Source organism: Siphateles boraxobius, unplaced genomic scaffold, assembly GCF_051911475.1.
Source record: "Siphateles boraxobius isolate OS27281-9 unplaced genomic scaffold, OSU_SipBor_1 7, whole genome shotgun sequence".
In the NCBI taxonomy this organism is placed as follows: Eukaryota; Metazoa; Chordata; class Actinopteri; order Cypriniformes; family Leuciscidae; genus Siphateles; species Siphateles boraxobius.
Genome location: NW_027509197.1, coordinates 11,894,559 through 11,907,682, shown reverse-complemented (window position 1 = coordinate 11,907,682; position 13,124 = coordinate 11,894,559). Strand labels below are relative to the sequence as shown.

The following is a 13,124-nucleotide window of genomic DNA, read 5'->3' as shown; positions in this document are numbered from 1 at the left end:
ATATCTGGGTGGCCTTCTCCTTGAAAGTCTCATTCCCGCACGGACCGACAGAGAGATAAAGACACAGCGAGCCCATCACTCACCCGCACATCGCTCATAGATGCTGTTCATCACCATGGGGGGCTGAGCGCTGCCGTCTGATTGGCCGAGGTGCCCTGCCTGTCCCACGCAGCTATCAAAGGATCGATTGAGAATTCGCCGTGCTTCCTGGAACTCCTGCGAGAGAAAATGAGAGAAGCCGTGTCACCGTATCGATTTTGCTTGTGAATTATGGAAACAGAAGAGGCAAATCTGAGCGCCGGGAAAGGTAAAGACTTTCAAATAGCAGGCAGATCGTTACGCCGGCTTCGGCATTCATCACAAAACAAATACCACATCGAGACTCAGGTTTTGGAGGAAGGAAGAGAACAAAGAGATGAAAACGGCGCAAGAATCTGCTCCTGGAAGAGCTCTTAATTCATCTGATTAGTCTAGATGTCAGTGGCATGAAGGATTTAAGCCACTCGCACAGATGTTACAGATTTTCTGTCTCTTTCCCCAAGAGAGAGAAAAAAAACAGAATGGTAATTCATTTCATTATCTTGCCCCCAGGCCTGAAGCGCCACTATGAAATATGTTAATTCGATTGGCAGATTTGGAATGCTGGAGAGAGGCAGGGTGCAGCGCATCAGATGGGTCTTCTAATGGCCTGTTCGGATGCTGCACATGTTGCCGGCATTTGGTTAACTGTGGATCATTAGGAAAGCAAACCGTTCGCATAAAATATTGTAAATAAAGGTGTGTGTGTGTGTACGATTTGGTATTTTTTTTTAGGACCTGAGGGTAGGAAGGTCTGAAAACAGCAATTATGGAGAAGGCCAAGAAGTCATGTCTTCACTGGAATAGAGGGCACCTGTTCAGCACTGTTATGTTTAAACATTCATGTTTTAATGGCTGAGGTGACCGGGCAATATGTAGAAGACTAAAGGCTGGTGGTATATACTACATGACTTTCAAAATCTGAACAGATTTTAAAACACAAGGCATTGTACACTTGCCAACTTTTAAAATGGCTACAGAGGAAAAACTGGGCATCATACACTAAACAAGTGTGGATCGCACCAGGCTTTCAAGTTGTTATGAACTAGAGATGCGCGGATGGGCTATTATTTCATCCGCAACCGCATCACAAAACTCATCATCCGTCCGCCATACATCCGCACCAACGTTTTTGACCAACTTTCAGAACCGCACCTGCCCGCCATCCGCAGATACAAGGCGCTGCTGATGACAGCCGCGGGACTAGAAACCGCCCGCCACCCGACCGGAATTTAATAAAAATATTTTTTTCCGTCACGTCATCGGCCCGATTCGCGGATTATCTGCGGAATCCGTGGCTATAACCGCCAACCGCGCATCTCTATTCTGAACACATACTCGCACAGAAACATGCACTTCGCTGCTATGATATGCATGACAAATTAAATTGTTCAAATATGTCTGGATGGAATCAGTCTGTGAAGCAAAAAAAATCTGAATCCGTGTCCATCATACACTACGTGATTTTCTGTGAAATCTGTCAACTGACGACTGCCCAAAATCTGCAGACTGGCTCTGACTTTTGGAAACTAGCACCACACTGCAAATCAGGGCAAAAATCTGTGTAAAAGTTGTGTATTATATTCCAGCCTTAAAAGGTACAGTAGCAAAAAACAGTCTGTTGAAATTGAACGGTAAAAGCCCGGGTATCTTTCATTTTCCACGTTCCACTCCTTCTCGCGCACAGTCGTGTCTGCACAGCTTTCAAAGTTCACTCAACTGCAGATGAGCGCAGATGCACGCGTTCGACAAGTGCAGCACAATTGCTTTTTCATATTCTACCAATCGTCAGAATGCAGCATATGGAAGTAAAATAATGCCAAATGTTTTTGAAACAAAAAACCTGTTGAATTGTACTACTTGAAAAAAATATGCATTACATTAACCCTGCTTGTATTTTAATGCATTGTATTTTTAGGGCTTGCATTTTTATGGGCTGAAATTTAGCAAGGTTGAATATTTAAGCTGTGAATATTTAAATTCAAAACATTTCAAACAAATTTTCATTAGTAACATTACAATAATCTATATTCACCTTTCATATTTCACTTCCAAAATATTCAAACTGATTAAAAATATAACCTATAATATTCAACAGGCGGTTTTCAGTCCATTTTTTATTTCGCTTTGCAAATTCACTTCCACAAATTCAGTGGGTCGAATTCGACAGTAAATTCAACGTTGACATCCAGGAACTGCAGGAAAAGCAGTAGATTACCGAGCATAATCTCCATCTGCTGTTAGTCGACCTCACCAGTAGGGGGTGCAAGCGCGTGTTGCTGACGAAGCCCGAGCAACAGTTAGAGCAAGCCATTTATTCATAAAAAACTAATTTACAACAATTGAGCATGCACAAGTTTTTTGTGATGATTATCTGGTTCAGTATATATGCGGAAAACAGGCTTTTTGTTTCAAAAACATTTGACAATATTTTACTTCCATAGCAGCACTGAGTCGTATCACTTACAGGACATACGCTCAGAAAGATAGAAGGGGGAAATAGACAGATCCACCATTGCATGCAAAGTTTAGACCAAGAACCAAAACAAAAACAATGGAAGCTTGAACAATGGATGACAAATATGCTGCTTTGTTTACTGTTCTTGGAAAAGCATGTTGTTTTGACAAATTCTTTGACAAACTCTTTTTATTTTATTTTGACAAAATACACCACTGTGCATATATAGCCACCAAGTGGACTTTTCTGTCTCAACATTACACAAAAATTGGTCTACACATGGACCCTCCCGGTGACAAAAATGACATCAAACGGACAGTGCGCAGACCGTTGCGGAAAACAAAAGGCTGTAATACTGTAGAGAGATACTGGACAATTGTTGTGTAGAACTAAATTAGTAGTGTTTTTGGTGCAAGAAAGCTTGACTAACATCTTAAGTGGACTTTGGGAGAAAATCGAATGGTAAAGAAGTGTATAACGTGGCCCTTTTAATGTCAACGACAGTAAGAGCAGGTCTGTGGAGGAGGTGGCCTGTGGGGAACAGAACGCAGGCTGCCAGGAGAGGAAACTGTGATGGGGACTAAATGAGATTACAGGAGGGGATCAATGAGGATTCCCCAGCCAACTTTTCCATTTCCCTTATAATATTTATCAGAATTAAAAAAAGGAGGAAACAGAGCTCGCAATTTTGAGAGGATGAGATTCTGAAAATGCTGCTGAATCAATAAAAATTAACAGAAAATGTTGGGGTTGAGAAGAGGGAGTGTAAAAAGTGTAGTGTAGAGTGTTATAGGAGGTTCATGCTGTGGATGGAGGGATGCTGGGATGGAAATGTTGTTACACTGCAGGTTAACCAAGAGCTCAGAGGTATGGATTAGCCATTTATTTCCTACCTCATCCGGACAAGTTGTATTTAGTTAAGGCCAGAATGCACCTAGTTGGGACAACTGTCAATGTGTGGTGTGACAATCACAGCCAAAAATAACATATTTATTGCTTAACATGCAGCTATTTGGAGTGGGATTTTGGACCAACAAAAACAAAGCAGAACAAACAACGTCTTGAAGTTCGCAACAGAATTCAGAACTGAATTGAGAATGCCTTGTAAACTAAATTAAGGTAGCAATCAGGAACCAAAATTTTAATTTAAATTTCAAATGAATAAAACCACTGTAAATGTAGAACTAGGGAATTTTCTAAAATAATTTTACAATTTGTATTTTATGTAATAAAATTGACAATATCTATCTTATAAAACTGAAAATTTGTGAACATTTTGTGATGCTGTGTAACCAAATTATGTGTGGCTGTATTCCATTTAACAATAATAATAAAAGCATAATTTGTTAACATTTTTGAGCAAACCTTTTCTTAACTTTGCCGTTCCAATTCAACTTCCTATTAGGTGTGGCCAGTTCAATTCAGATTCACACTCACAGAACACACCAAGAACAATACATAGAAAGATAACTATAACAATAAATATATTAGCATACACAGCAATGGTTCTGTTTACGTTCCATTTACTATAAGTGTGCTGCAGTTTTGTCGTCTGCCGCTTGTACGTCGGGTGGATTCTGACTGGCAAAAAAAAATTCTGAAAGTGATTCCAACAATATCATTCCTCTATCTCGATATTATTAAAACTGTGGTGTGGACTTCCATATTCTCCTAGAATTAGAACAATTATTAAAATGTTATCAATATAGTATAGACCGTGTTGAACTGAATGAACCAGCACAATTTGGGAAACATTCTGTCTGTGTTTGTGGTCCTGCTGTAAGCTTTTTGTGACGAGAGGTCAACCAGTATTTCATTTATAGACAGGCTGAGAATGACACAAGACGACACTGGTCAGAGGGATGAAAGGTATGTCATTTCCCACAGGCTCTATCTTAGCGTGTTCACCATCCTCAGACACTGCTCTCTCTGTCTGTTAGCCTCATCTACACCTCTCTGCTCGAGGTCCCATCCACAAAAACTCCTCAGACTCCACTTACGTCTTAATCAGCATCACAAAGCGTACAGTTCAACATGCTGTTAAAGACAAAAGTGGCTTGGCAGGTCTGAGCGACCACCTGCAGCACCAGCAAACATCACAGCGATCCTCTGGCACAGTCTCTAGGGCACAGATCATGTGGGCTCTCCCTGGGCTACTTTTCATTATTAATGCCCACGCTGTAATGAGATTATGACAGGGTTGTTTAGATGGCTCTCTGAGAGAAAAAATGAGAAGGATTGATTAGATCAGACTGTGGTATAATAGTGTTTAGTCTGCAGAGAGAAGAGAGATGACAGTGCCATGGCACAATTCCATAAAAACATTATTACCAGTATTTTTTCAGATTTAAAATATCTGAAAAAAAAAAAATATATATATATATACACACACACACACACACACACACACACACACACACACACACACACACACACACACACACACACACACACACACACACACACACACACACACACACACACACACACACACACTTGATAAAAATACAGTTAAAACAGTAATAGTAAAATATTACCACAATTTAAAATCAATTTATACTAAATGTAATATATATTGCATTTTTTATGCACCAGTATTAACATGCAACTGTTTGTTTATTTGAATCAGAATTTTGAATAATTTCATTGAACTGATTTACAGACATGAAAATGCACTAACTCTACAAAAACTGAGGTTTAAATGAGAGATGCTTTTAAAATGTTGTGTTAAAGCTCTTAAAATGAGGGATCACAAAACTATTTAATGGCCAAATAAAAAAGTCATTAAAATCACTGCTATTTTCACCATGTCCCTTATATTTAAATTACCAACAGAATCGTCTCAAAAATAGCGTGAAAATTCAATACATCGCCCAACTCTACCTACCACATCCAAGAAAAGCTTTTAGGTACCATTTTTTTTTTAAGAAGAAAGACTCAAAAGCTGTTCCAGGAGCTTTCAAACAAGGCAATATCTGTTTTTTATCTCCGTTGCTTTCCTCCTCCTCTTGAACAGTTTGCCTGCTTTTTTGTGAATTTTCAGAGAATTAGCCAAACCTGGACTGGGATTGTGAGTATGCGAGTGAAGCCTGTCTTTGATGTCTCTAAGAAAGTGCCCATAATTAGCTAAGTTAGGTCAGGAGACATGGACACACAGCAGATTCAAGCTAGAACACATCAGCATGTTTATTCCCAGAAGCTCACAGAGACTCTGGAGAAAAGACTCACAAAAAAGTCTGTAAAGAATTAAAACTGGCTCCAGGCTTGAAGATAACTTTTTGGACTTTATTTATTGGAGCTAGAAAGAATCAAAAAGCTACAACAGGCCGAAATTTATTAAGATAGTATAAACCGCATAATATAAAGAAATAAAAGCTTCAACAATACATTCTCGTAATGCCTTGTGGGTGTAGAAACTAATCTCCCATTTATTACAGGATAAAGCTCTTATTTGTGGTACAAAAAGCAACATGATAATATATTGCTGAGCAATATTTCACCGTCAGTCCAATGTTAGTTTCACCTCAGGACCAAACTTTCATTCTCCTGCATCTGGCTTGCATGATCTATCGATCTGAACCCAGCGAAAAGCTCTCTGGTCCTATACAAAGTCACAATCTGTCGCCCGTCCATTCATGTTTTTTTTTCTTTCTTTCATCCACCAACTAGCATCTCATCCCACCTCTACACACTAGGGTCAATGGCATCCCATCGGCCCTGACTCGATTCTGCGTCCCATTGGCAGCCATGACGGGGGCGTCCACAGCCCATAAAGCATAATAAACATGAATCTTTATTTTATGAGAACAATAACACCCTGGCCTGGCCATGCCCATTCCTCCCAGCCTGTCAGTCTGAACAAAGAGCCCCCAGTAACCATCAATCCATGCGGCCAGAGGGGCAGCTCCTTTGTGTAGCCTAATTACACACCACTTTAGAGCAGTTGGAGGCCTTGGGGTGGAGTGTGTCAGCCCGTGTGTGTGCATGTGTGTGCATGTGTGAGATATAGAGGGAATCCTGGGGTGAGCATATGGCCGCTCTCGAACCCAGGTGCAGGGGAGGAGAAAAGGCTAAAACATCCCGCTGGAGGCGAATTCCACCAGCACAGAGGAAATGATGGAGAAAGTTAAAGGATGTGAAGAACTACTGGCAATTACCAGCCATTCTAACTAGCTTTTATGACATGGCGAGCATCTGTCTGCACTCGGTCTTAAACCGACAAACGCTTGTTCAAGTAGAAGTCATTAAAACACAATCACGCATTATTTTTGTCTAGACTGACGTATCACAATAGTTTGAATGACGGGAAGCTACTTTATGGTGATATTAGCATGGGAGTATTAATGTGCCAGTGAGGTGGAGTGACATGGAGATTTCAACTTTATTTTGAATGTGTTAAACGGTGGCCCTGCGAGATCATCTGATGCTAGTAAGCATTTACAAGTCAGAAAAAAGGATCACACCCTAACCCTAACCCTAACCATCACTTAACTATCAATTCACAGATAAATGCACCACATGGCAATAAAAACTAGAAACACCATTGTGTTGGAATACAGTACTATACAATTCCAAAGAGGCTTCATTCACAAAGTCGGTGATTGGGTTCGACAATCATATTTACTAACAGGTCCCTCAAACTGTCGTGTCCAAACAAAAGCTTATTGTAGCAGTTTGAATCCTTTCTGTATTAATACATAACCAAAGTAAAAGCCAAGATTTATTAAATGTTTAAAGTTGGATATGACCAAAAAAGTTTGTGAACCAAAAAAAGACAGTAACTTTGTTTTTGGTCGAAAATGAGTTATTGATATTTTTGGCACATTTAAGACCTCCTTTATCACGTGGATAAGTATCTTGAGTCAAATCCGTTGTTTTTTCGAGAATATAATGGGTTGTCTTAACTGTAACTTCCAAAAGCCCATGAGAAACCAAGGCAGAACACCGTAACACCAGTTACGGTTCTTTGGCTTTGTTTTGGAACGCTCACGCTTGAGTTACGGTTCTCTGCCTTTTTTTAAGCAGCGCATCAATATGAAGTTACTGCGCAGGCGTTCTATCAAATAATGCTACCTATCAGATTATATGGTGTTCTGCCTTTGTTTTACTCTCCATTAAATGTTAAATTATGATGTAGCCTGTGTAGATACTTTGTACAGCTGCCATCAGTCCCTGTTGTCCTCAGAGCTTTGCCCTGCACTAATGCGGTCAGAACATTTGGTAGGCTATGCTCTGAACCCGCTCCATCAACAAACGTGCGATATCGATCGGAAAGGATATATGCAGAGAAGACAGAAACTACACACATGCCGTAGCAAGTGAATACAATAAAGAACTAAAGGCCTGACTCACCCAGTTCGGATACTGGACCTGGTTGAAACAATCATGCATCTAGCTGGCAGAGTGCCAAAACTTCGCCGGCGCCTTCAGCACCGCCCTGAACACGGTCGAACCAACGCGGGACTAATATATCACAGGGAGTGATAATAATGAAGCAACAAGGGTATATTGGTGCAAAAAACATAAGGAAGCAAGACGTGCTGGTGCATACAACATCAGACCAGCTGTTACAAGCAGGTTAAAGCCTACATACAATCATAGCGTCCGGAATAAATCCGCGGGACGAGCGAAGTGCACAAGCACAATAATAGGCCAGACAGCTGAAACCATACTGAACCAACGACATACTGAAAAGACGCAGAACACAGGCGGTCGTGCTATAAATGCATTAGTCGTCTAGGTAGTCCAGAACACGCTCCCTACTGAGTCTCAAGGGGGAAAGCACTGCGTAGGCTACTTTTCGTGAACGGACGAGGAGCGTGACACCTTCGAACACGAATCTCGGTAAGCGCCTGTTAAAGTATGCGTCTTTCAAATCCACGCTATAAACCAGTCTCCAGGTCGAATGTGTGCGAGGATCTGTTTAATCGTGATCATTTTGAACGCATGTTTAGCAAGTCTTATGCCACTTGAAGATAGATCTTTAACGCTATGGAGGTATTTTGTCATGTCTAATGTAGGCTATTAATAGGGCCACCAGAATGCAACCAAAGCACAGAATAGCAATAAGTAGATGGCTATAAGTAATTGTAAATCATACAAAATAAATGCCACGATCACTAGATTTTATACAGGTGTTGCTATAATGATTTTGTTAATGGTGATCAGCAACCGCATATTGATAATGTGGAAGTTACTGCCTTTTGCCTTGGCATGACTTCTCACTTTTTGCTGTCAATACATAGGCAGAGTACAGTAACTTTAAAATAGTGGTCACAAGTCAAGTTTCAGATCAAGATTGTTTTATGTAAATCATTTTCATTACTTAAACATCTAATTGCCCGATTTTCGGGACAACTGAAAATCTTTAAAGTAATTTTTTTCAGTTCCACACTCTAGCGAGTTATGGTCTTTGTAGGTACTTTGTAGGGCAGCACTGGTGCACTACATCAAAACATGGGGAAACTTCATTTATTTATTTACTATGAGGGGCCTGAACATAACTGACACACTTAATCCATATTGGCTTGACTTCAAATAACCAACATGAAAAATCACAACACACACATGCACAGTGATCACTATCGCAACACTGCTTAATGTGACAGACTACTCCAGGGGTAGGCAAGTTCGGTCCTAGAGAGCCGCTGTCCTGCAGAATTTAGTTACAACTCTAATCAAACACACCTGAGCAAGCTAATCAATGTCTTCAGGATTACTAAGGCTATAGGCAGGTGAGGTTTATTTCAGTGTTGGAGCCAAACTCTGCAGTACAGCCGCTCTCTAGGACCGAACTTGCCTACCCCTGGACTAGTCGCTCACTGTTGTTGCATTTACACATTACGGATTATCCAAATTCCCTCTCAAAATGTGGTTATATGATTTGAAAAAGTTGTAGGGTTAAATAATGTAGTTGTCACTCTGATTCATAACCAAACTTTATATTTAGCACTTTCAAAACAAGACTGCCACATCTATTCTGCTGTGTAAATTCAAGGAGAATATCAGTCATCTTGCTAGAAAAACAAGTACGTATGTGCATTTGCTGAACACCTGTGAGATAAAAAATAATACATTTCTCATACTGTGTTATGGTTAGACAGTTCAACCAGTTCCCCACCAGTTTGGGGCTTTACAAGGTCAGTCTTGGCCCCACCAACTGGGAGCCCACCTGATCAACTGCCTAAACCAGCTTGGACCAGATAGGAACATACGAAATCAGTAAACGGGTCAATGGTGTGTGTCCATGTGTCATTTTTTTTGTGTCCATGTTGTTTAATTAAATTTAATAGGGTTAAAATTTCAAAATAAAATGGCAAATTACTTGCATACATTCTCTTTTTTGTCTAAAATTTAGCATCTTTTGCAGCGATTTTTGTGTGAGCATATCAGTGAACACCCCAGACCACTCGGTGAGTTTCACGTCTTTGTAAACTAAAGTTTAATGCGTTTTATGAATGATTCTTCCAGTGCCCCTATGAAACCATTGTGGAGGTGGGGGGTGCTAATACAGAAACCTAAAATTCTCAGGACAGCAGCATTTGTCCAAATTTCAATCTAAACCGTTCTATTTCATCAGAAACAATCTTAAAACAGGGCTTTAAAGGAGAACTCCGGTGCAAAATGAAGACAGTACCATCGCGGAGCCATCTTTGGAAAACAGTCTCGACCAGTCGAACCACGAACGGCATGCTACGAGCTGAACTGTGACTTGGAATCTCACAGTTCAGCTCACTTAGCACGGCGTTAGTGGTTCGACTGGTCGAGGCTGTTTCCCAAAGATGGCTCCTGCCTGCACACGCGATGGTACTGTCTTTATAAAGTATATTATTATTAAACTGTCTGTACACTTACAAAGTTCTCAGTGCTTCGGTGTGTATGTGGAGACCCTCATTAAGCTACCGTGTTAGTGTGGGGCTATTTTGAGCCTTGTTAGTGGTATTAACTAGCGATCTCTTTTTACTTATTATATGCCCCATATACTAGCGTATATTCCAGAGAACAGTCGACTCGGTGCCAATGTGTTATTACACCCCAGGTTCATTTTGCGCCGGAGTTCTCCTTTAAGTGTAAAATACTGAACTTGTCCTTTAACTTTCATAAAAAAATGGTACAAATGTCATTTCTAATTTCATAAAATCAACATAAATATACTATGTACATTTTAACATACCTGATGCATGCTTTTAAAACAAGTTTTTACAAGATTTTCAATTTTCTCATCTTGACAAACCTTATTTGTCACTAACCCAAACACCAAAGCAGGTTTTAGGCAGGAGAAGAAAGAAGAGTGCTAACGATCAAAGTTAAATGTGTTCTAGAAGTACGTACATACCTGGTTAGGTTGAACTAAAGCACGGAGCACCACCAACTGGATCATTCCTCTCAGGTTCCCCTCCATGGACATGGATCTGCGCAGGGTCTCCATGGCTTCATGGTTGGACTTCCCCAAGAGCGGTTCACCATTGACAGCAATCAGTTGGTCATTGATATGCAGACGCCCATCCTAAGCAAAAAAGACAGATTCAAAAGTCAGAATATTTATTTAGTGTCACAAGACAAGCCATTGGTTTGGCTTTGAATTATTTTAGCAACTTCCACATCAGTGAATCAAACCAGCAAGCTTCCATTTACCAGCCTTGAGCCTTAAAGGGATAGTTCAACCCCAAAAAAGAAAATGATGTCATTCCAAACCTGTATGAGTGGAACAAATTTTGAGACATGTGTCAATATGAGACATGTGACAAGTCAATGGGGTCCAATATTTATTTATTTTTTCACATAAAAAAAAAAGTCAGTCATGGCTATGTTTCCATCCACCTACTTTTATATGCATTTTGGGATATCACATAAAAAACTGCTGGATGGAAACGGCAAGATGCACATAAATTCAAAAATTTTTAATTTATTTGAGTTTGAGTAGGATACATTTTTTATCCAATAAGAAAAAATACGAGGTTTCAAAAAGCATAAGGGTGAGTACATGAAAGAGAACTTAATTTCCCACAGCCTCTATCTTAATGTGTTTACTATCCTAAGACACTACCTCTTTAACCATTACACTACACCAAGATCAGTGCTAATGTACAACTGGATTTGGGGCTTTTTGTCCATCAGAAGACCTTGACAATGTCCTACTTTCATCACATCTCTGATGTATTTCCTCAGATTCTGCAAGAACTCTCTGCTTTCCAAAAGCATATTATCCTCGGTTGAGGCTATAGGGGCATGCTGTCAAGGAGTACATTTCCCTCAATTCAGAAGCTCTGTCTCTCTGGTACACTATAAGCACATTATAAGGCATGCATATTACATGGCATATAAAAAGCCCTAAAGTTCATTACAATTAATATTAATTAGTGTTTTCACTGCAGAGGCCTCTGATCTGCTTCCTCTGTCTCCGGGTGAAGTAGGGAGCTGAGAGTCACATGAGGGTTAACGCAAGAACTTGCAAAATGCCTCAGATGTACAGACAAAGATGCTGATCATTAGTGAACAGTATAAACTAAAGATGATGAAGTAACAATGCTTGATCTCAAGTAAATCAGAATATTTTGCTGTGACTCCATCCACAGTGAAGACTTAATGTTACCTTTAATACAGCAAAATGCTATTTTTTTTTTGTTAATTTTGGTTTTGTTTAGGTTCACGATTTATCTAATCCTATGAAACATTGCGTAATGTAATAAAAAAAAATGACAGTGCAATAAGCTTTAAAGGTGACATATTATGCCCCTATTCACAAGATGTATTATACATTTATGGTGTCCCCAGAATGTGTATGTGAAATGTCAGCTCAAAGTTGTCAAAGTTGCCCCTTTTTGCAAAATCACGCCATTTTCGTGTGTGTCCCTTTCAATTCAAATGAGCTGCTGTCCCCCGCCTCTGTTCAGAAGATGGCCGATCCTTTTAAAGAAGCTTCAGATACTCCAGCAATAACAAACGCGAATTTCAGTCAAATCACCGAAATAACCCGTAGTGGATTGAAACCTTACAGAGAGACTCAGGTTAGTGGATACATGGATGTAGTTGTTGTGGAGTTACATTGATTCATCTCATCGACTTGCATGTACTGTCAAGTTTAACTTTTACACAAGTTGACAGTTCCCTGAGACAGCTTTGACATTTTTTGGACCCGATTATAGCATTTAAACACACAAAAAGTCAGATTTGCATGATATTTTCCCTTTAACTGAAAATCATTGATTATGCAATACATAGGATATATCGCAGATTAAAAACCTTGGAGCTGGAGGTAGGTCTGACATGTCATCACAATTTTTCTATGGAAAAAATGAATGGTATTAATTTTCCTGACTGTCTGCTCTATAGAGGTATCAGAGTACCACACGGTTAATCACAATTTACAGAAATAACACACACCCACTAACTCTATGAGCCTTGGCAGTGTGCACTTTGTGCCCTTGCTCTCTGTAAATGAAGGAGATATACTTTCATTACAGGGGCCTTTGGGTGAAAAGATGTCCTGTCCTCATGATATCGGAGTCACAGAGAATTAGGAAACCTTATAAAAGTCCTGATCTAATTTTCAAACTTGATTCTGTGAAATCACACAATCTGTCTGCAG

General features: G+C 39.9%; 1 protein-coding gene across 7 annotated transcripts in view; it reads right to left on the bottom strand.

Moving 5' to 3' along the window:
• pard3bb (par-3 family cell polarity regulator beta b) overlaps positions 1-13,124 on the bottom strand; it is a 343,528-nt gene that overhangs the window by 155,805 nt on the left and 174,599 nt on the right. For all 7 annotated transcript variants that reach the window (XM_077216357.1, XM_077216355.1, XM_077216356.1 and 4 more), the window contains 2 exons: positions 10,872-11,042; positions 84-216 (listed from right to left, as the gene is read on the bottom strand). In XM_077216357.1, coding sequence (XP_077072472.1) covers positions 84-216; positions 10,872-11,042 — 304 coding nt within the window. The remainder of the gene's footprint in view (positions 1-83; positions 217-10,871; positions 11,043-13,124) is intronic.